Raw genomic sequence first — 22,789 nt, 5'->3', positions numbered from 1 at the left:
AGCGGCTCCTGCGGTCCCAGCATTCCCGTTGGGAATGATGGGGATTGGCTCTTCCCCGTTATGGTCATGGTTAATCCCATATCCATCCCCAGGAGCAGGCATGGAATACTCATTGGGAATCCATGGAAAACTCATGGAAAACTCACGGGAAAATTCATGGAAAACCCATGGGAAAGCTCATGGAAAACCCATGGAAAACTCATGGAAACCCGCACCATAGCGCCTCGTTCATTCTCTTTTATTGACTTTGGTTCAGATTTGCACGCCTGGCATTTGGGATGGGATCCATAGCGATGAGGAGCGGACGGATGGAGCCCGGGAATGCCGTTCCCCCCCCCATAGGTTGGGATACCCGGAGCCGGCAGCAGGAATTCCGCTTTGTCCCTGGGTTTTTTTCTCTTTTTTTTCCGGGTTTTCCTGTAAAAAAACGCTGTAAAAGGAGCGATTCCCCCCCCCGCTTCCCATGGGAAGCGCGGAAATCCCGCCGGGAAGCGCGTCCCGCTGCTTACAAACGAGCCCGCCACAGCCGAGTCGTACAAAACCAGTGTTTATAGGTGAAAACCAAGGCTTCCAAAGGCTCCCGGATCGGATCCCGAATGAACCCGGGAAAAGGGCAGCCCCCCCCTTCCCCCCTTCGGGCTTCTCCCCCGGGATGGGGCGGGAAGGGGCAGCTCCCATGGGATGAGGGGACACAGAGCCGCTGCCGAGTGGCTTCAACGCCTGCTTTTATTACGCTTGCGGGGATCGGAGCATCCGCGGCCCCGGGAAGCGCCGGGATCCCCCCTGCTTGTGCCCTGGCTCCTGAGGGACAAACAGGGCCGCGGCGGGGGCTGCTCAATCGCCCGGCTCCGGCTCCTCGGCGGCCTCGCCCGTGGTGGCGCTCTCGGCATTCCTGGAGGCCTGCGGGGAGAGGGCAGGGATGGGGAATCCCCTAAGGATAGGGATGGGGAACGCTTCCCGTAAGGATAGGGATGGGGAACGCTTCCCATAAGGATAGGGATGGGGAACGCTTCCCCTAAGGATAGGGATGGGGAACGCTTCCCGTAAGGATAGGGATGGGGAATCCCCTAAGGATAGGGATGGGGAACGCTTCCCATAAGGATAGGGATGGGGAACGCTTCCCATAAGGATAGGGATGGGGAACGCTTCCCGTAAGGATAGGGATGGGGAACGCTTCCCGTAAGGATAGGGATGGGGAACGCTTCCCATAAGGATAGGGATGGGGAATCCCCTAAGGATAGGGATGGGGAACGCTTCCCATAAGGATAGGGATGGGGAACCCTTCCCGTAAGGATAGGGATGGGGAACGCTTCCCCTAAGGATAGGGATGGGGAATCCCCTAAGGATAGGGATGGGGAACGCTTCCCCTAAGGATAGGGATGGGGAATCCCCTAAGGATAGGGATGGGGAACGCTTCCCCTAAGGATAGGGATGGGGAATCCCCTAAGGATAGGGATGGGGAGCCCTTCCCCTACGGATGCTCCTGTATCCCAAGGCAGGGGAACGCTGGCGCTGGACCCCAGCAGCAGTTGCTGCTCTGAACCCCCTGCTCCGTGCGGAGCATCCATGGATCTCGGTGCCTTCCCAAGCCCATCCCTGGCAGTGCCCAGGGCAGGCGTCCCCCTCCCAACCCGCTCCATGCTTCCAGGAAGCAGGAATTCCCCCCCCGCACCCGTTACCTTCTTCTTCTTCTTCTTCTGGGTCTTGCGGCTCGCGGAGCTCTGGAGCAGGGCCTGGAGACAAGGAAGGGAATGAAAGGAGCCGGGAAGCCAAAGCTTTCCCTTTGTCATTCCCGGCTGGAAGCAGGGGAGCCTCAGCACGGAGCTGCTGGAGCAAGGCCAAAGGGATAAGAGGATGAGCAGGGGCTGGAGCAGCTCCTTATGGAGCCATTGGGAACATTGGGAATGTTCAGGCAGGAGAGCTCAGAGCAGCTCCCGGTGTCCATCTCCAGGCACAGGACAAGGGGGGACGGATTCCAACGGGAACAGGACACGGGGAGGGGCTGAACGGAGCCGCTTTGGCTGCTCCATCCCCGGCAGCGTTGGACCCATCCCTATGGGATGCGGCTGCCTTCGAGCTCCTTCCCAGCCCCATTCCATGGCTCCGCTCCCGGGCGCTCAGCCCCCACCTTGAGCTCCGCATCCTGCACCTCGAAGGCGGATCTGTAGAGGTCGGGCTCGAAGGGGCCGCCCGTTATCCGCATGGGCCCGTTGGGCATCAGGAGCACCGTGAACTTGAACTGCGCCACGAACTCCCCTGCAAGAGCGGGAATGGGATGGGCTCCAGGGCTGCCCCCATTCCCGCCCTTCCGAGCCCATCGCGCTGGAAGCCCGGAGCCGCGAGGATGATGCCCGACGGCTGGAAGGCGGCTCCGTCGGCACTCACCTTCCTTCTCGTAGAGGACGTTGAAGGGCTGCAGCAGCTCGTGCTTGGCGCATTCCACCACTCCCATCCTGGCTTTCTTCTCATCCTCAAAGGCCCTGGGAGCAGATGGAGCTGAGCCCTTTCCCAAGCCACATCCCGCAGTTCCAGCCCGGAGACCCCATCCCCTCGGAGGGAAGCCTCCGGAGTGGGTTGAAGGGGGAAAAGAGCCCATTGAGGGCGGGTTTGAGGCCACCCCTTCCAACCTCGCCTGGAATTGCCTCATCCCTCCCTCTGCTCCACTGGGAACCCGTCCCCAGCTCCCAGGAAGGCATCAGGAAAGGACCAGGAAAGGACCCGGAAGGGACCAGGGAGGGACCAGGAAGGGATCAGGAAGGGACCAGGAAGGGATCAGGAAAGGACCAGGAAGGGATCAGGAAAGGACCAGGAAGGGATCAGGAAAGGACCAGGAAGGGATCAGGAAAGGACCAGGAAGGGACCAGGAAGGGACCAGGAAGGGACCAGGAAGGGACCAGGAAGGGATCAGGAAAGGACCAGGAAAGGACCAGGAAGGGACCAGGAAGGGACCAGGAAGGGATCAGGAAGGGACCAGGAAGGGACCAGGAAAGGACCAGGAAGGGACCAGGAAGGGACCAGGAAGGGATCAGGAAAGGACCAGGAAAGGACCAGGAAGGGACCAGGAAGGGATCAGGAAGGGACCAGGAAGGGACCAGGAAGGGACCAGGAAGGGATCAGGAAGGGATCAGGAAGGGATCAGGAAGGGACCAGGAAGGGACCAGGAAGGGACCAGGAAGGGATCAGGAAAGGACCAGGAAAGGACCAGGAAGGGACCAGGAAGGGACCAGGAAGGGATCAGGAAGGGACCAGGAAGGGACCAGGAAAGGACCAGGAAGGGATCAGGAAGGGACCAGGAAGGGATCAGGAAGGGACCAGGAAGGGACCAGGAAAGGACCAGGAAGGGACCAGGAAGGGACCAGGAAGGGACCAGGAAGGGATCAGGAAGGGACCAGGAAGGGACCAGGAAAGGACCAGGAAGGATCAGGAAAGGACCAGGAAGGGATCAGGAAAGGATCAGGAAGGGACCAGGAAGGGACCAGGAAGGGATCAGGAAAGGATCAGGAAGGGACCAGGAAGGGACCAGGAAGGGACCAGGAATTCGCTGGGAATCGCCCGGGCCGCGGCAGGGCTGCGGCAGGCGCTCCGCGGGCACCTGAGGGTGAAGGGCATGGTGTCGAAGCGCCGCTCCACCTCGCTGAAGAAGGCACGGGAGGTTTTCATCTTGAGGCCGTACTGCTTGGACGGGTCCCGTTTGTAGATGGTCGTTCTCTGCCCCGCGTCCTTCGCCTGCGGACACAGCGGGGCTGAGGCTTCCCGAGGCCGGGATGGGGCCGGACCGGGAGGCGCAGGGATGGGGCTCGGCGCTCACCTTGCCCTCCCCGCTGCTGACGAGGACATCGACGGCATAAACCTCATGGACCTCGAATTCCGCCTTTTCATGGTCCTTCCTGCGTGGGAAACACCAGCTTGGGAGGGCCAGGATGGGAAACAGCCGCAAGGATGGGAAACAGCCGCAAGGATGGGAAACAGCCGCAAGGACGGGAAACAGCCGCAAGGATGGGAAACAGCCGCAAGGACGGGAAACAGCCGCAAGGACGGGGAAACAGCCGCAAGGACGGGAAACAGCCGCAAGGACGGGGAAACAGCCGCAAGGACGGGAAACAGCCGCAAGGACGGGGAAACAGCCGCAAGGACGGGGAAACAGCCGCAAGGACGGGGAAACAGCCGCAAGGATGGGAAACAGCCGCAAGGACGGGAAACAGCCGCAAGGACGGGGAAACAGCCGCAAGGACGGGGAAACAGCCGCAAGGATGGGAAACAGCCGCAAGGATGGGAAACAGCCGCAAGGATGGGAAACAGCCGCAAGGACGGGAAACAGCCGCAAGGACGGGAAACAGCCGCAAGGATGGGAAACAGCCGCAAGGACGGGAAACAGCCGCAAGGACGGGAAACAGCCGCAAGGATGGGAAACAGCCGCAAGGACGGGAAACAGCCGCAAGGATGGGAAACAGCCGCAAGGATGGGAAACAGCCGCAAGGACGGGAAACAGCCGCAAGGAGGGGGGAAACAGCCGCAAGGATGGGAAACAGCCGCAAGGATGGGAAACAGCCGCAAGGACGGGAAACAGCCGCAAGGACGGGAAACAGCCGCAAGGAGGGGGGAAACAGCCGCAAGGACGGGGAAACAGCCGCAAGGATGGGAAACAGCCGCAAGGATGGGGAAACAGCCGCAAGGACGGGGAAACAGCCGCAAGGACGGGAAACAGCCGCAAGGATGGGGAAACAGCCGCAAGGATGGGGGAAACAGCCGCAAGGATGGGAAACAGCCGCAAGGACGGGGAAACAGCCGCAAGGACGGGGAAACAGCCGCAAGGACGGGAAACAGCCGCAAGGACGGGAAACAGCCGCAAGGACGGGAAACAGCCGCAAGGACGGGGGAAACAGCCGCAAGGACGGGGAAACAGCCGCAAGGACGGGAAACAGCCGCAAGGACGGGGAAACAGCCGCAAGGACGGGAAACAGCCGCAAGGACGGGGAAACAGCCGCAAGGACGGGAAACAGCCGCAAGGACGGGAAACAGCCGCAAGGACGGGGGAAACAGCCGCAAGGACGGGGAAACAGCCGCAAGGACGGGGAAACAGCCGCAAGGACGGGGAAACAGCCGCAAGGACGGGGAAACAGCCGCAAGGATGGGGAAACAGCCGCAAGGACGGGAAACAGCCGCAAGGACGGGAAACAGCCGCAAGGACGGGAAACAGCCGCAAGGACGGGAAACAGCCGCAAGGACGGGGAAACAGCCGCAAGGATGGGAAACAGCCGCAAGGATGGGAAACAGCCGCAAGGACGGGGAAACAGCCGCAAGGACGGGAAACAGCCGCAAGGATGGGAAACAGCCGCAAGGACGGGAAACAGCCGCAAGGACGGGGAAACAGCCGCAAGGACGGGAAACAGCCGCAAGGACGGGAAACAGCCGCAAGGATGGGAAACAGCCGCAAGGACGGGAAACAGCCGCAAGGACGGGAAACAGCCGCAAGGACGGGAAACAGCCGCAAGGACGGGGAAACAGCCGCAAGGATGGGAAACAGCCGCAAGGATGGGAAACAGCCGCAAGGACGGGGAAACAGCCGCAAGGACGGGGAAACAGCCGCAAGGACGGGAAACAGCCGCAAGGATGGGGAAACAGCCGCAAGGACGGGGAAACAGCCGCAAGGACGGGGAAAACAGCCGCAAGGATGGGAAACAGCCGCAAGGATGGGAAACAGCCGCAAGGACGGGGAAACAGCCGCAAGGACGGGGAAACAGCCGCAAGGACGGGGAAACAGCCGCAAGGACGGGGAAACAGCCGCAAGGATGGGAAACAGCCGCAAGGATGGGGAAACAGCCGCAAGGATGGGAAACAGCCGCAAGGACGGGAAATCACCCCAAATCCCCTCCACAGCCACAGGGCATCAACCAACAGGCTCAGAGCAGCCGAGGCTGCTGGGAAGCGTCCCTGCCCATGGACCCCATGGCTGGAAGCGGATCCAACCCAACCCATCCATGGTTAAAGAGGCCCGCAAAGGGCTTGGTGCCCCCATCCTGCCATGGTGCTGAGTGCCCAGAAGCTGCTGCTGAACAGGAGCCCAACGGCCAAGCGCTGCGGAGCGAGCTCCCAGCGCGCCCTCATCCCATGGGATCAGAGCTGCGGGACACAAGGGATGGCACCCGGGCAGCCGGACCCATGCAGTGGGGTCAGGGCCAGGCCTTGGCCACGGCTCCGGCTCCATTCCTTGGCACCAGCAGCTTCCAGGAAGCTGGAGAGGAACCAGGAGCGCTCCAAGGGCCCGGAAGGAGCTTCCCGGGATAGGGAGCAGCATTCCAGAGCCCCCGTTCCCGCTGTATCCCCTTTTCCCTGTGTGACGCTCACTTTTGCTGGTCTGTGGGGTTCTGGATGATGGTTTTCTCGCCATCGATGACGTGCTGCTTCAGCTGGTGGGACAGCATCCCTGGCACGAGAGAAGGCAGCAGCGCCCGTCAGGAGCCGCTTCCATAAGGACCAGGCACCCCATCGGGAACACCGACGGGATGCGATGGGATCGGAGGTGCACCCATCGCTCAGGGAGGGTTTGGCTCCGTGGATGCTTCCCCATCTCCTCCAGGGCACGAGAAGCAGGAGAGCACTGACCCCCCCCACCCCGGAGCCATCCCGCAGCCTGGAACCCTGCGGTGTTCCCAGAGGGAACTTTATGGGATTGAAAGGAATCTCCCACAGAATGGAGCAATTGTGGCTGCACGAAGCCATGGCGGCAAGGAGGAGCCTGTGCCAAGCGGCAGGCTCGGCTCCAGCCGCTCCTGGACCAGGAGCTGGTCCTGTTCCTACCGGGAGACCCCTCCGGAGTCCGCCTGCTTCCCGGCAGGAATGGGATCTCACCTTCAATGGGGGTGCAGTGGAACGAGTGCGCTATTTTGTTCCAGGCCTCTGTCACTTGTGTGTTCTGCAGGAAAGCCACAGGAAAAGCAGTTCAGGGACGGGATAACACAAGGTTCCCGGATGGACGGAGCAGCTTTCCCATCCCAAGCAGCAGGAACAGCGCCAGGCTTCGGCCCTGTGCTGCACTGCTTCAGGCTGGATCTAGGGAAGCTGGGCCCTGGGATGGGCTCAATGGAGCAGCTTGGGATGCTCCATCCCCGGCTGCGCTGGGTCCCACACACCCCCTCTGGGGGTATCCCTGCCCATGGGACTGGGTGATCCCAAGCTGCTTCCCAGCCCATCCCATGGTTCTATCCCGCACCCTGCAGGCGCCCACCTGGTTGCCAGGCTTCACCAAGCGCAGGGCCGCCTCGGCGCACAGATGAGCTGCTTTGATGACATCGGCTTTCCGGCCGGACACCGGCTTTTCCTGCGGGATAGGGAACAAGAGCAGGACTCAGGAGCGTTCCCTTCTGCTTTCTGCACCCTCCAACGCCAAGCTCGGCTCCGGGGCCCTCAACGCAAGGACCAAGGGGGGGACCTCAGCTCCCTACGGGAGGATGGAGCCGGGATTCTGCTCCCAATGGATGGGAGCAGAGGAAGCGGCGGCAGGGATGGAGCGAGCTGGGAATGCCGCCGGCAGGGAAGGGAGCAGCCCTCCGGGCCCACCTTGGAGGCGTCGATGACGAAGCTGTGCGCCACGTTGGCGATGAAGCCGTCCACGTGCACCCCCAGGTCCCTGCAACACCGGGGGGGGGGGGGGGGGGTCAGGAAGCTCCGGGATGATTCCCAGAGGGAATTCTGGCCAGGCCGGCGCAGGGCACTCACACTTTGACCAGGTCGCCGTCCTTGAGGATGTAATCCTGGTCGCTCTTCAGGGGGGAGAAGTGGCAGACGCAGTTATTGACCGAGATACTGGTGGGGAAGGCGATGCCTGCGGGCGGGAAGGGAGCTCCCATCAATTCCTGCCGCACGGAGCAGGGAAGCACGGAATGGGCACCGATGGAAGGGACCTGAAGGCTCCTCCGGCTCCAAGCCCTCGCCAGGGGCAGCGACAGCTTCCAGGGGAGCAGCTCCAACCCGGCCCTGAGCCCCGCCAGGGATGCGGCATCCAAAGCTGCTCATTCCCAAGGGATGAGCTCCCTGAGGGATTCCCTTCTCTTAACTGCGTTTGGGAACAGCCACTGTGGGAGCCCAAGGAGCCCTTCCAGTGCTCTCAGCCATCCCAACAGCAGCCATCACCGACGGAAGGGGACAAGCCCAATATTCCCGTTGGAAAAGCCAAATTCCCGTTGGAAAACCCAAATTCTCATTGGAAAAGCCAAATTCTCATTGGAAAAGCCAAGTTCCCATTGGGAAAGCCAAGTTCCCATTGGGAAAGCCAAGTTCCCATTGGGAAAGCCAAGTTCCCATTGGGAAAGCCAAGTTCCCGTTGGAAAACCGAAATTCCCATTGGAAAAGCCAAATGCCCATTGGAAAAGCCAAGTTCCCATTGGGAAAGCCAAGTTCCCACTGGGAAAGCCAAGTTCCCACTGGGAAAGCCAAGTTCCCATTGGAAAAGCCAAATGCCCATTGGAAAAGCCAAATGCCCATTGGAAAAGCCAAATGCCCATTGGAAAAGCCAAGTTCCCATTGGAAAAGCCAAATGCCCATTGGAAAAGCCAAGTTCCCATTGGGAAAGCCAAGTTCCCATTGGGAAGGCCAAATCCCCGTTGGAAAAGCCTCACCTTTCTTCATCTCCTTTTCCTTCTTGAAGATCTTGCCGGTCTCTTCCATGATCATGGAATCTCCCTTCTCGCACAGGCACAGGACCGAGGCGCCCGAGTTGGCCGCATCCAGCACCGCCCGCAGGACCCCTGCACCCAAAGAGAGGCGGAGCTGCCGGAGCCCGTGAGGAGCCAGGGGCTGGCGTTCCAAGCGGGAGAGGCCGGCAGAATCCCGCCGGGATCCCCATTGGATTTCGGGCCGCCAGGCAAAGCGCAGCGACATTCCCCATGGAGAAGTCAGCGCTGCAGCAGGAACAGGCTTGGGAATGGCGCTGGGATGCAGCACAGCAAAGGATGGGGGCGGGAGGCTTCGCCCTTCGCTTCTCCCCTTCCTCCTCTCTCCGGCTCCCGGAGCATTCCCAACTGCTGGAATCAAAGCTTCGCTCCCGGCTCCAGGAGGAGGCTGCACCCTCGGCCTCTCTGCTGGATCCAGCCCCGGGAGGCTGCTCGGTGCCAAGCTCCCACCTGGAGCCGGGGATTCCAGCCTGGCATGGACGGGACCCCGAATCCCTTCAGTGAGGAGGAGCTGGGAATGCTGGAAGGGATCAGGCCCCGCTCGGAGAGGAGGAGGAGCCGCAGGAGCAGCCGGCACCGGGCACCTCCATGGGGCACTCCAAGCCCTTTACACCACGCTCCAGAGGGATTCAAAGCATTCCAAAGCCACCGCAATTCCACGTTTCTCTTCCCGAGCACCCTCTCTCCCCCCCCCGCCCCATTCCAATCCAGTTCAGCCCTTCCCGAAGGGGAACGCGCTGCTCCTGAGCCATTCCCATTGGGAAGCGCGCCTGAAGCGGCCAAGTCAGCAGGAATCCATGCGGGACACGCCGGGAAGAGCTCACCCAACCGGTCCCGTCGGCTGTCACCCCGCGGGGGGGGCGGAACGGGCCCCATTGGGCTTCAACAGCGCCTATGGGGGCTATAGGGGCTGCCCCGCGTGTGCCCCCCCCACTGAGGTCTATGGGGGGGGTTTAAAGCCCCGGAACAAAGCCCCGGGCCCCCCCCCGGGCTCCTCCTCCCGCCGCCGGTGCACGTGGGGCGCTGAGGCCACGTGCGGGCAGCGGCGGCCGAGCGGGGCCTGCGGGCACCGGGGACCCCCCCGCCTCGTCCCAGGGGTATCCGGTACAACCGGGCCTTTCCCTCCGCGTGGGCAGGCACCGGTTAACGGAAGGGGGGGTCCAGGCCTCGCCGCCCGGCCCAGGCCCGCCCCGCTCCTCCTCGCGTACCCCCGGTTCCCGGTGCCCCCCCCCCGCCGCCCCGCCGCGGCCTTGTCCCGCACTCACGGTTGGCGATGTCCCCCCCCATCTTGTACTTGGTCACCACCAGGTCCTCGGCGATCGTCAGCTCGGCCGCCTCCTCCTCGCCCGACATGGTCGGGGCCGCCTCCGCTGCTGTCTCCGTCCCCCCCCCCTCCCTCCCTCCCCGGTACCGGTGCCCCCGGTACCCCCGGTGCCGGGACCGGAGCCGCCGCTGAGGAGACCCCGGGAGCGCGAGGAGCGCGCGGGCAGGGCAGGAGCGCGGGCTCCGCGCGGGGCACGCTGGGAACGCGAGTCCCGCCCTCCCCCCGGCGGGGACTACAACTCCCGGCAGCCCCCGCGGCCCGGCCCCGGTTCCATGGCGGACTACGACTCCCATTAGGCATTGCGGCTCTCGCGAGATCCAGCGAGGAGGATGCTGGGTAATGTAGTTCAATAGCGGCTCCGCGGTCCCATCGCAGCCCCCGGTGTTCCTGGTGTGTCCGGTTACCCCCTCAAAGCATCAGCACCACTTTGGGGTCAATTCCCTTTATCTTTATTCACCATTTACAAACAGATCCGTCGCGGGGGGTGGGGGGGGGAATTGTCCCCCGGTTACCCGCCCCTCCCCCCGTGGCATCCCCCGTTAAAACAACCCGAAAACCGGATCCCCGGGGGCGCGTCCCATGGGGCACCCCTCGATTTGCCCTATGGGGATGTTGGGGGGGGCACCCCCCAACCTTCACTGCTTCCAACAGGGAATGGGGGGAACCTGAGGACGAATCCGGTGTCCCCATCCCGAATCCCACCCCCTCGCATTCCCGCACCTTCGGCTGGGGTTGGGGGGGGGGGGGGATCCCAGGGGTTCCGGACCCAACACCCCCCCCCCATTGCAGTGGGTCAGGGCAGCCCCGGGATGCTCGGGTTGGAGCCGGTACCCAGGAATCACGGCCGGGATCGGGAGCATCCCCAAGCCGGGCTCTGCCCCCCCCCCCCGGGGGTGCGGGCTCCTTCATATCCAGTGTAAACAGTCCCGATGGCGGGTGCGGGGGGGGGGTCCCGGTCCCTACGTCCGCTGCGGGTCCGCCTTGGCGAAGAGGCGGCTGTGCCAGTAATCGGGGTTATCGAAGGCGCAGTCCGAGGCCTCGAGGCTCCGCAGCGCCTTCATAGCGGGCGGGGGGCAGCGGCAGCCGGGGCAGCGCGGAGCCAGCACCGCCTCCATCTCCTCGTAGCCCTGCTCGTCCGGAGGCACCGGCGCCGCCTGCCCCGCTCCCGGCCGCATGTCCGTGTACCCCGCGCCGCGCAGGGAGCGGCTCAGCCGCGGCTGCTTGTTCATGTACTCGTAATCTTCCTCCTCCTCCTCCTCCTCCTCCCCAGCCTCCTCCTCTTGCCCCCGGGGCGGGCCCGGCTCCGCACCCACCTCCATGTACTCGTACCCCAGCTCCTCCAGCGACACCGGCCGCGGCCGCCGGTTCATGTACTCGTACTCCTCGTCCGGTGCCGAGGGCTCTGGTTCTGCGCGGGGAAGGGGGGGTAAAACATCCTCATCCCTTACAGGGGACACCCCCCCCGGCCCGGCCCCATGGACTGGAGCCCTGAGGCTGGGCTCAGGCTGCCACGGGAGAGACCAAAGGGTACGAGGGGGAGCTCAGACCGCCCTTAAAGCCTGAATCGCATCGGGTGGGAACCCCCCCCCTCAGCACCGTCGGGGGGAGCCAGGATTTGGTCCTACAAGATGGGAGCCCCAACCCCTCAAGAAGAGGCGCCCTGCAGCCCCATGGGAGCCCCATGGGACGGGACCCCCATGGGAAGGGACCTCCATAGGAAGGGACCCCCATAGGATGGGACCTCCATGGGTTGGGACCTCCATAGGAAGGGACCGCCCCGGGACAGGACCCCCGTTCCCCCCCCGCTCACCGCGCCCGCCCCCTCCAGGGCTGACGTAGCCGTTGTTGTCCTCGTCGGGGCCGGCGGGGCCGGGCGGGGGGAGGCTCCCGCGCTGGCTCAGGTACGCGCTGTCCCCCCGCGAGCGCAGGCTCCGGCGCAGGCTCCCCCCGCACAGGGATCCCCCCTCGGCCGGCTCCGCCTCCGAGCCCGTCCCGCGGCCCTCGGACGACTCCGACAGGGTCCGGCCCAGGGAGCCCCGGCGGCTGCGGCGCAGGGCGCGGCTCCCCCCGGCCTGCGGGAGGGGGGCGCGGGGTGAGGGGGGGGCAGCGGAGCCAGGACCCCCCCCCCCGGTACCCGGCGCTTCAGGGGCACCCCCAGGCCTCCCCTGTGCCCCCCCCATGGCCACCCTTTGCCCCCATTGCCCCCTATGGCCACCCCCTTGTGTGCCCTTCCCTGGCATCCCATTGTCCCCCCCTTTGCCCCAGCACCCCATGGCCCCCCAATTTGCCCCCTATGGCCACTTCTTCTCCCCCCCCATCCCATTGTCCCCCCCCTTTGCCCCCATTGCCCCCCATAGCCACCCCCTTTGCTCCCCCCCCCCGGTACCTGGCGGCCTCCACCGAGGCCGGGCTGGTTCATGGGGATGTACCCGGCGGGGGGGCTGAGCAGGCTCGGGCTCTGGGGGGGGCACAAGGGGGGTTGATCCCGAGTCCGGGGCCATGGGGCAGCCCCACAGCGGGACCCATGGCGGGGGGGGGGGGGGGCTCACCCGGGCGCTGCTGCCCCGCGGGCGCTGCGGGGAGAGCCCCGCGCTGAGGCCGAAGGAGGCGTCGAGCTCCTCCTCCTCGTCCTCCCCCAGCTCCAGCGTCTCCATCTCCTCCAGCTCCTTGTCACTGAGCGTCGGGGGCTCCGCGGGCGGCGCGGCCCCGCTCTCCTGCACCGGGCACGGGAGCGTCAGCGGCTGCGGGCGGGAGCGGGGGGACCGCGGGGCGCGGGGGGGTCCGGGCTCACCTTGATCACCAGGTACCGAGGGGGGTCCCGCGCCATGCGGGTGAACTCGTTCGCCAGCTCCTTGAAGGTGGGGCGGATGTTCTCATCGATCATCCAGCCTGCGGGACGGCAGCCGCTGTGGGGCTGGGAGCCCGCTATGGGGCTGGGGATGGGAGCTGCTGTGGGGCTGGGAGCCCCCTATGGAGCTGGGGCTGGGAGCCCGCTATGGGGCGGGGGACGGGAGCCCACTGTGGGGCTGGGAGCCCCCTATGGAGCTGGGGCTGGGAGCCCGCTATGGGGCGGGGGACGGGAGCCCACTGTGGGGCTGGGAGCCCCCTATGGAGCTGGGGCTGGGAGCCCGCTGTGGGGCTGGGACACTCACACTTCACCATGACCATGTAGACATCAATGGTGCAGATGTGGGGCTGCGAGAGCCGCTCGCCCTTCTCCAGCAGGTCGGGCACCTCGGCCAGGCGGATCCCAGCATAGGGCTCAGCGCCGAAGGTCATCATCTCCCACAGCGTCACTCCTATGGGGCAGCGCCCGTCAGCCCCATAGCGCTATGGGGGGACGCTGGGGTGGGGGGGGGCCGGCGCTCACCGTAGCTCCAGACGTCGCTCTGGTGCGTGTACTTCCCAAAGTGGATGCTCTCCAGAGCCATCCACTTGATGGGGGTCTGTGGGGAGAGTGGGGATGGGGGGGGGGGCATGGGGGGCACAGACCCCGCAGGGGCAACCGTGGGTGATGGACGAGGGGATGCGACACAGGGAAGAGGGGGTGCAGGACGTGTGGGGCGCCCCATAGCGCGGGGGGGACGGGGCAGGGGGGTCCCCACCTTGACCTCGTTGTAGAAATACTTCTTGTCGTCGGGGTAGAGCAGGTCGGCGATGCCGAAATCGGCCACTTGGGCCTGGCTGGGGGACTTGAGCAGGACGTTGCGGGCGGCCAGGTTGCGGTGCACCATGCGGTGCTCCTCCAGGTAATACATCCCCTGCGCTCACCGGTTACCGGGGCAACGCGGGGACAGCCGGGTCCCCCCCCCCCGGGTCCCCGTTCCCCCCCAAAGCCGGGGGCACGGACTCACCTTGGCCACCTGCACGCACCAGTTGAGCAGCAGCTGCGGGCTGAGGCTGTCCCGGTTCTTGCGCACGTACTCGAGCAGGGAGCCCAGGGGCAGGAGCTGCGTCACGAGCTGCAGGCGCGGGCCCGGGCAGATCCCCAGCAGCCGCACGATGTAGGCATGGTCCAGGCTGCCGATGGCCAGCATGTGCTGGGGGGGGCAGCGTCAGCACGGCCGGGAACCCCCCCCCGCCTGTGCACCAGTGTCCATAGGGACCCATAGGGATCACTCACGTCGGTGACGGCGTGGAAGGACTGCTGGCCGCTCCAGTCCTGGATCACCTTGATGCTCACCGGGATCTTGATGGAGTCGCCGTCAGGGATCCAGATGCCCTTTGGGATGGGCACTGTGGTGAAGGCTGCGCCGGGCGCTGGTTGAGCCCCCCCCCCCCCCCCCCCATAGAGCAGCCCTCACCTTGTGCACGGTGCCGAACACGCCGGAGCCCAGCACCTTGAGCCGCTTCAGCTCCGACTCCTTGAAGATGCGGGCGAGCACCTTGTTGGCTTTTTCACTGGGGTCCAGCGGCTCCAGGCTCTGGGGGGTGGAGATGGGATGGGGGGAGATGGAGCAGGATGGGGATGGAGGTGACAGGGATGGAGGGGATGGGGATGGAGGGGATGGGGATGGTGGGGATGGGGATGGAGGGGATGGGGATGGTGGGGATGGGGATGGAGGGGATGGGGATGGAGGGGATGGGGATGCAGGGGATGGGGATGCAGGGGATGGGGATGCAGGGGATGGGGATGGAGGGGATGGGGATGGAGGTGACGGGGATGCAGGGGATGGGGATGCAGGGGATGGGGATGCAGGGGATGGGGATGCAGGGGATGGGGATGGAGGGGATGGGGATGCAGGGGATGGGGATGCAGGGGATGGGGATGGAGGTGACGGGGATGCAGGGGATGGGGATGGAGGGGATGGGGATGGAGGTGACGGGGATGCAGGGGATGGGGATGCAGGGGATGGGGATGCAGGGGATGGGGATGCAGGGGATGGGGATGCAGGGGATGGGGATGCAGGTGCCGGGGACCCCCCTGACCTCGCCCCTCTCCAGGTACCGCCTCATCGCCCTCTTCTTCTGGATCTTCTTCCCGCGCAGGTAGAGCAGCGCGAGGAGGACGCAGCAGCAGGAGAGGAAGAGGCCCCCGACCACCGTCACCGCGATCACCGTCGGTGCCTTCCTGCGCGGGACCGGGCCGGGGCTCAGCTCCTCCCCTTCCCGCAGCCCCGTACGGTGCAAGAGAGCCCAGCCGGGCACAGCACCGAGCCGCGGCCCCCCCGCGGTACCTGGACACGGGCAGAGCCTCCCCCAGGCAGTCCCGCAGCAGCGGCCCCAGGCACCTGCAGGGATGGAGATGGGGGGGATGCAGGGGGGGACGCAGAGCCCGGGGTGCCCCCCCCGCCCCTCCCGGCCCCCGCCGCACCCGCGGGTGCAGTTCTCGTGGCAGGGCCGGCACTCGCGGCTGCTGTCCGGGTACTTGTAGATGGGGCCGCGCTCCCCCAGGACGCCGTCGGGGCAGGCCTCGACGCAGTGGGGGCCGTCGCGGTACCGGGCGCAGCGGGTGCAGGTGTCGGCGCCCTGCAGGGGGGGCAGGAGGACGCGTGAGGAGGCACCGGCGCCGCGCCCGCCCCGTCCCATCCCGAGCCCGTTCTGAGCCCGTACCGAGCCGTTGCAGGTGACGTTGCCCTCGATCCGCTCGCACTGGGGGTGGCACTCGAAGCATTCCCCCCCCTGCGCGAACTCCCGCGTGTCCCTGCGGGACAAGGGGGGGGGTCAATGGCGCCCCATGGCCCAGACCGGGCCCCGCGGCACCGGCACCCCCCGGCGCGGCCCCCGGCTCACCCCTGCGTGAAGCGGCAGGAGGGGACGCAGACGCCGCGGCGGCTGAAGTGGCGGCAGGAGAGGCACTGAGCGGGGCCGGGGCCCCAGCAGCCCTCGGCGGAGCAGAGCGGGTCACAGACCTTGCCCTCTTGCTCTGCGGGCAGCGACAGGGGCGGGGGGGGGACAGGATCAGGCCGTGCATCCCCCATCTCCCATCCCTGCATCCCCATCCCTGGTGTTTCCCATCGCTGCATCCCCATCCCTGCTTGTCGCTGTCCCTTGCATCTCCATCCCTGGTCCCCCTGTCCCTGCATCCTCACCATCTCCCATCCCTGGTCCCCCTGTCCCTGCATCCTCACCATCTCCCATCCCTGGTCTCCCTGTCCCTGCATCCCAATCACTGGTCCCATTGTCCCTGCATCCCCATCACCTCCTGTCCCATCACTCCCCATCCCCATCCCGGTCCCCGCTCCCTGCCCGCACTCACGGCACTTGCTGCGGGGTTTGTTGTTGCGGATGTCGAGGTCGGCGCGGCGCCGGCTCAGGGCCGCCCATTGCACCGTGTGCAGGTAGCAGAGCCGCCGGTTCTCGGTGATGTAGACCCTGCCCGCGCTCACCTCCCGCAGCGAGCGCAGCCCCAGCGAGGTCACGTTCTCGTTCTTCATGATCAGCAGCGAGAAGCCCCGGCTGCGGGGAGGGCAGCGGGGCTGGGGGGGGGCTGCTGCGGGGCTGGGGCAGCCCCAACGCCGGGGGTGCAGGGAGCGGGGTGTTGGGATGGGAGGTGATGGGGGGATGCGGGGACAGAGGGGACCAGGGATGGGGAGTGATGGGGGGATGCAGTGATGGAGGGTTGGAACAACAGGGGGAATGCAGAGATGAGAGATGATGGGGGACACAAGGACAGTGGGAGGCAGGGACAGGAGGTGATGGGGGGATGCAGGGATGAGGGGATGCAGGGATTGAGGATGATGAGGGGTACACGGGGACAGTGGGAGGCAGGGACAGGAGGTGATGGGGGGATGCAGGGATGAGGGATGCAGGGATTGAGGATGATGAGGGGTACACGGGGACAGTGGGAGGCAGGGACAGGAGGTGATGGGGGGATGCAGGGATGAGGGATGCAGGGGACACGGGGGAACAGGGAGGTGACAAAGGGGACCCAGGACACTGCGAGACGCGGGGCCGGGCTCTCACTTGTAGAGGCTCCGTCCCCCGATGGTGACGAGGTTGGAGAAGACGCTGAAGTTGTGCATGTGCTTGGGCCAGGACTGGATGTTCAGGTACCCTGCGGGGGGGGTCGGGAGGGGTCAGGGTGTCCCGGGGGGGGGCGGCCCGGGGGTGCCCCCATCCCCACCGCTCACCCGTGATCTCCCGCACCGTGCGGAACACGTTCAGCTTCTCGGGGTCCAGCGCCGAGATGTTGCGCCAGGGATCCCTATGGAGCCAGAGCATCAGCGGGGCCGGGGGGGAGGGACAGCAGCACCCGGACCCCCCCCCCCCCCGACTCCCCCCCCGCTCACCCCTCGAGGCCGGTGATGAGGAAATCGAGGTTGCCCAGGATCTTGGTGCAGTTTATGAAGGTGTCGATGTTGCTCGAGTCCACGGTCTGGTACCTGCTGCCGGCGCCGGTGCCCTCGCAGGCTGCGGGCGGGGGGGACGCTGAGCACCCCATTGGGACCCGCAGCGCCCCCAAAGCCCCCCTCCCCGTTCCCCCCCCCCGTACCCTTGGGGCACAGCCCCGAGCAGGGCTCGCACATCTTGAGCCCGTTCTTCTCCACCTCCATCTTGTCATTGGGGCAGGCGCGGACGCAGGAGCTTTGGTCCACGACGAAGTTGTCTGCGGGGAGACCCCAAGGTCAGAGCCCCCGGCCCCCCCGGCCCCCCCCCGCCCCGGGCCCCCCCCCTCGGGCGCAGCTCACGAGGGCAGCTCCGGACGCAGATGCCCCCGTACTGGTACTTGGTGTCGGGGTTGGGCTCCAGCTGGAAGGTCAGCTTGTTGTAGATGAGCGGCTGCGGGCAGAGCGGGACGCAGGCGCCGCTGTCGTTGAAGTGCCGGCAGGCCTGCGGGGTGCGGAGGGCACGGAGGCAGGGATGCGGGGATTGCACCGCGGCCGATTCCCAAGGGACACAGGGAAGGAGGGAGGGGAGGATGGGCATGGGGGGGGTGGGCACCTCCCTCTGCCCCCCCTAAGGGCAGCATCGCCCTCCACACCTGCCCTGGGAGGGGGCAGGCAGACGCAGGGATGGAGGGATGCAGGACACAGACACAGGGATGGATGGGCACAGGGCTGAGGGGGCAGCCGGGGATGCAGGACACATGGACATGGGGATGCAGGGATGGATGCGGGGATGGAGGCAGGGATGGAGGCAGGGATGGATGCGGGGATGGAGGCAGGGATGGAGGCAGGGATGGATGCAGGGATGGAGGCAGGGATGGAGGCAGGGATGGATGCAGGGATGGATGCAGGGATGGATGCAGGGATGGAGGCAGGGATGGAGGCAGGGATGGATGCAGGGATGGATGCAGGGATGGAGGCAGGGATGGAGGCAGGGATGGAGGCAGGGATGGACGCAGGGATGGAGGCAGGGATGGAGGCAGGGATGGAGGCAGGGATGGATGCAGGGATGGAGGCAGGGATGGAGGCAGGGATGGAGGCAGGGATGGATGCAGGGCTGGACGCAGGGCTGGATGCAGGGCTGGATGCAGGGATGGAGGCAGGGATGGATGCAGGGATGGAGGCAGGGATGGATGCAGGGATGGAGGCAGGGATGGAGGCAGGGCTGGACGCAGGGCTGGACGCAGGGCTGGAGGCAGGGATGGATGCAGGGATGGAGGCAGGGATGGATGCAGGGCTGGAGGCAGGGCTGGAGGCAGGGCTGGAGGCAGGGCTGGACGCAGGGATGGACGCAGGGATGGATGCAGGGATGGACACAGGGATGGACGCAGGGCTGGAGGCAGGGCTGGAGGCAGGGATGGAGGCAGGGATGGAGGCAGGGATGGAGGCAGGGATGGATGCAGGGCTGGAGGCAGGGATGGAGGCAGGGATGGAGGCAGGGCTGCGGACACATGGGAGCCGCGGGGCACGCACGTACGAAGCAGTGGGTCTGCAGGGGGCCCGTGCACCCCCCCGCGCACTCCTCGTGGCAGCACTCGTTGGGCGCCCGCCCGAAGCAGCGCCCGTTGCACTGCGGGGCGCAAATCGTCTTGGTCACTGCGGGGGGGGCAGGGGTGAGGCCGGGGCCAGCCCTGACCCCCCCATCCCATCGCCCCCCCCCGGTACCCACGTTTCTGGCAGTCCTCGGGGCCGGGTCCCCAGCAGTGGCCGCCGCAGCTCTCGTGGCAGGGGGGACCTGAGGGGGGGGCACAGCGGGGTCACCCCACGGGCGGGGGGGGGGGGCACAGCAGCATCGGCCCCCAGGCCGGGGGTCCCGGTGGTGCCCCCCACGCACAGGCCTTGCCGTTGTCGCCCACGATGGGCTGGCGGCGCGGGTCCCTCAGGATGTCCTCCCACTGCACCGTGTCCACGTGGCAGAGCTGCGCGTTCTTCTCGATGTAAACCCCCCCGGCCAGGATCTCTGCGGGGCAACGGGGCCATGGGGGGGCAACGGGGGCAATGGGGCCATGGGGGCAATGGAGACCATGGGGGCAATGGGGCTATGGGGGCAATGGAGACCATGGGGGCAATGGGGCCATGGGGGCAATGGGGCCATGGGGACAATGGAGGCAATGGGGACCGTGGGGGCAATGGGATGCACAGGGGGTAGCACTGCTTTGGGTGAGGACCACGGGACAGCACCAAGCCAGGATGGGGACCATGGGACCCACAGGGCCAGCACAGCCTCACGGTGGCACCGCTCTGGGATGGGGAGCAGGGGACAGCATCGCTCTGGATGCGGACTGGGGGCATGGATGGATCCATGATGGATGGATCCATGATGGATGGAGGGATGCAGCCCAGCACGGGCCCCAGGATGCGCCTCACCCTGGGATGGGGACCGTGATGGGGGCAGCATCACCTCCCCACGGGATGGGGACCCCAGCACTGCCCCGGGCTGGCACCACAAGGGATGGGGACAAGGGGACGGCACCAGGACCCGGGGGGGGGGGGTACCTGTGAGCTGGTTGAGGCCGAGCTGCCGCAGCGCGTGGGTGCTGTTGGGGTTGTAGTTGAGCAGCACGAAGAGCGCAAACTGCTCCTCGTAGAACTGGGTCCCGCGGATCACGCGCAGGTTCCGCAGCGGCAGCGCCGCGAACACGTTCATGGCGATCAGGATGTAGCCCGTGACCTCCCGGATGGTCTGCGGCAGAGGCACAGCACCCCCGGCGCCCAGCGTCACCGTGGGCCGCATCCTGCGGGCCCCCCCCCCCCCCCCCCCCCGGGCCACCTCCCCAGCACCGCACCTGCAGGAAGGACAGGTCCTGCGTGTGGTCGATGAGGACGATCTCCAGGTTGCCCAGCACCACCTCGCAGTTGTTGTACATCTTGTGCAGGGTCTGGTACTGGTGCTGCGCGTCCCCGGTCACGCTCAGCCCGTTCAGGGTCCCTGCGCACACTGCGGGCACAGTGGCGTCCCCCACTGCGGCCACGTCCCCATCGTGGTGACCACATCCCCTGTGCTCCCCTTGATGTCCATGTCCCCCCCTTGACATCCATGTCCCCAATGGTGTCCATGTCCCCCCACTGATGTCCATGTCCCCCCACTGATGTCCATGTCCCCCCCTTGATGTCCATGTCCCCCCCATTGATGTCCATACCCCCCCATTGATGTCCATGTCCCCCCCTTGATGTCCATGTCCCCATTGATATCCATGTCCCCCCCTTGACATCCATGTCCCCAGTGGTGTCCATGTCCCCCCCTTGATGTCCATGTCCCCCCCTTGATGTCCATGCCCCCCCCTTGATGTCCATGCCCCCCCACTGATGTCCATGTCCCCCCCTTGACATCCATGTCCCCATTGATGTCCATGCCCCCCCCTTGATGTCCATGTCCCCATTGATGTCCATGCCCCCCCCATTGATGCCCACGTCCCCCAGTGGTGACCCCGTCCCCCCCGTCCCTTCCCCCGCATTGCCCCATCCCCTCCCTGTCAACCCCGTGGCGCTGCCCCCCCCCGCCCTCCCAGCAGCGCCCCCGCCCGGGGGTGCCGGTGCCGGTGCCCGAACCGGCCGGGCGAGCCTTGCGCAAGGCGGGCGCGGGCCCGGCCCCGCTCGCAGCGCCACCGACGCCGGACTTCGGCCCCGGCCCCGCCTCGATGCCCGGAGCCGGGGCCGGGGCTGGGGCTGGGGGGACCCCGGGGCCGGGCCGGGGGGGGGGCACGGACGGCGCGGACAGAGGCGCTTTGTGCTCGGGGCCCCCTCCCCGCAGGCGCACAAAGGGGCCATTGTGGAGAACGGGACAAGGGGGGGGGGGCGCGGAGCCCCCCGGGACCCCCGGGGCACAGCGGGGTGCGGGCCCCCCCCCCAGACGTGAGTCAGGCCCCGGCGCGGGGGGGCCGCGGCGGTAAATGGCGGCTTTGTGCTGCCCCAGTGCGGGGGCACGGAAGGGGCCCGAGCCCCCCCTGCAGAGAACGGGCAGCTCAGGGCACGCAGGGGAAGGGGCGAGGCCCCCCCGCCGCAGCTGCATGGGCAGGGAAGGGGCTATATAAAGGTCTCAGCTGCGCTCTGGAATGGCCCCAGCCCCGACGGGCCGGGGATGGGCGCGGGTGGGGGGGACTCGGAGCCGGGGGAGGGGGCTGCGACCCCAAAGAACTCATTTGGGGGCCCCCAAAGCTGCTGGGGATTGGGGGGGGGGGCAGGACCCAGCCCCATGGGACCCCCATGAGCCGTTAACAGCGGCTCAACCGGTCCCGCGGCCACGGCGGGGCTCGGGGGGTGCGGGTCCGGCCCTTGGGGTGCACCTGCCCGCGGGGGGGGGCTGCTGAGGGCTCCCCCCGCCCCGGCCGCCGCGGCGGCGTCGCGTTATCAGCGCGGGGCCCCGCTGGCAGCTCCGCAGCCGCCGCTATCGCCCGCGTGCCCCCGGCCCCCGCCGCCAGGAATAGAACCGGGACCCGCGCGGGGGCCTCGGGCAGGGGGGGACGGGACCGGCCCCGCGGGCGGCACAAAGCGGGCTCCGAGCGGGGGCAGCGGGGCCGGAGCCCCGCGGGGCAGGGGCCGGGAGCGCTCCCCCTGTGCCCCGCACCCCGAGAGCCCCGCGCCCGCCGCCGGCCGCACCCTCGCTGCTGGAAAACAACTCGGGGCGAAGCCGCCGCTTCCGGGAGCGGCCCCCGAGGGCAAGGCCGGGCCGGGGGCACCCCCGATGGGACCCCCCAAGGGGAACCCCCCCCGCACCCCGACGGGGCCCGGGCCCGGCCGCTGCGGGGGCGCAGATGCCGCTGCCGGGGGGGAGCCGAGCCGCAGCCCCGGTCGCACCCCGGGGGGTTTCGCTGGTCCCGGTCCCCAGCCGGGCCGTGGGGCTGCGATGGGGCCGGGGGGTCCCGGGACGCGGGTGTAGGGGAAGGAGCGGCGGGGACCGGGACCGCGATCGCGCCCCGGAGCCCCGCGCGCTGCCGGTGCCGGTGCTCACCTGCCTGCGCGGAGCCGGGCGCGGGGGCGCGGAGCAGCAGCAGCAGCAGCGGCAGGAGCCGGGGCTGGAGCCGGTACCGGAGCCGGGGCCGCTCCATCGCGGCTCGCAGCGGGGCCCGGCGGTCGCGGCGTGCCCGGGCGCGGCGGGGGGAATGCACCTGGCGCGGGGCCGTCGGGGCGGGACGGGACGAGGCGGGGCCCCCCCAAGGCAGCGCAGCGCGGGACCCGCCCGCCACGCCCCGGGACGGCCCCCCCCAACCCGGCCCCGCCTCCATCAGGTGCAACCGGTCCCGCTGCCTGCCCCCTGCCCCGGGGGGGCTCGGGCCCATCACAGCACCCCCCCCCCCCCCCGAGCAGGGACAGCACCGGGATGGGGGTCACAGAGCCCCCCCCCCATAACCTGCCTCATTCATCCCCCCCAACCCCTCCCATGGCCACCATGGGGTGCGCAGCAGCTCCTCACAACCCGCACCCCAACCCCTGCCATTGGGGGGCCCGAACCCCCTAGGAAACCTCATTCC

The 22,789-nt window shown here is 67.2% G+C and overlaps 2 protein-coding genes across 2 annotated transcripts; both read right to left on the bottom strand.

Annotated features, from left to right (window-relative positions):
- Nucleotides 1-534: 534 nt before the first annotated feature.
- Nucleotides 535-10,047, bottom strand: PA2G4 (proliferation-associated 2G4). The gene is made up of 13 exons (XM_080635589.1): nucleotides 9,935-10,047; nucleotides 8,616-8,744; nucleotides 7,717-7,822; nucleotides 7,558-7,627; nucleotides 7,226-7,318; nucleotides 6,850-6,913; nucleotides 6,346-6,424; nucleotides 3,809-3,887; nucleotides 3,593-3,726; nucleotides 2,386-2,480; nucleotides 2,129-2,256; nucleotides 1,680-1,733; nucleotides 535-900 (listed from the first exon to the last, which is right to left on the bottom strand). The coding sequence occupies exons 1-13, from the start codon at nucleotides 10,020-10,022 to the stop codon at nucleotides 835-837; spliced, it is 1,185 nt and encodes a 394-aa protein (XP_080491715.1). The 5' UTR covers nucleotides 10,023-10,047; the 3' UTR covers nucleotides 535-834.
- Nucleotides 10,048-10,952: 905 nt separating this feature from the next.
- ERBB3 (erb-b2 receptor tyrosine kinase 3) lies at nucleotides 10,953-22,597 on the bottom strand (the record flags this gene model as incomplete). Its single annotated transcript, XM_080635404.1, has 28 exons — nucleotides 10,953-11,401; nucleotides 11,804-12,065; nucleotides 12,380-12,451; nucleotides 12,543-12,707; nucleotides 12,785-12,882; nucleotides 13,146-13,292; nucleotides 13,364-13,439; nucleotides 13,599-13,754; nucleotides 13,848-14,033; nucleotides 14,117-14,215; nucleotides 14,298-14,417; nucleotides 14,923-15,064; nucleotides 15,171-15,224; nucleotides 15,308-15,462; nucleotides 15,547-15,637; nucleotides 15,727-15,859; nucleotides 16,193-16,392; nucleotides 16,900-16,990; nucleotides 17,067-17,140; nucleotides 17,226-17,346; nucleotides 17,429-17,542; nucleotides 17,625-17,766; nucleotides 18,799-18,917; nucleotides 18,991-19,056; nucleotides 19,156-19,281; nucleotides 19,818-20,004; nucleotides 20,108-20,259; nucleotides 22,270-22,597. 28 exons carry the CDS (start codon nucleotides 22,595-22,597, stop codon nucleotides 10,953-10,955), a joined length of 4,125 nt encoding a protein of 1,374 aa, XP_080491530.1.
- Nucleotides 22,598-22,789: the final 192 nt, after the last annotated feature.

Source organism: Psittacula echo, assembly GCF_963264785.1.
Source record: "Psittacula echo genome assembly, chromosome: 27".
NCBI classification, from domain to species: Eukaryota; Metazoa; Chordata; class Aves; order Psittaciformes; family Psittacidae; genus Psittacula; species Psittacula echo.
This window is presented reverse-complemented; position numbering and strand designations above follow the sequence as displayed.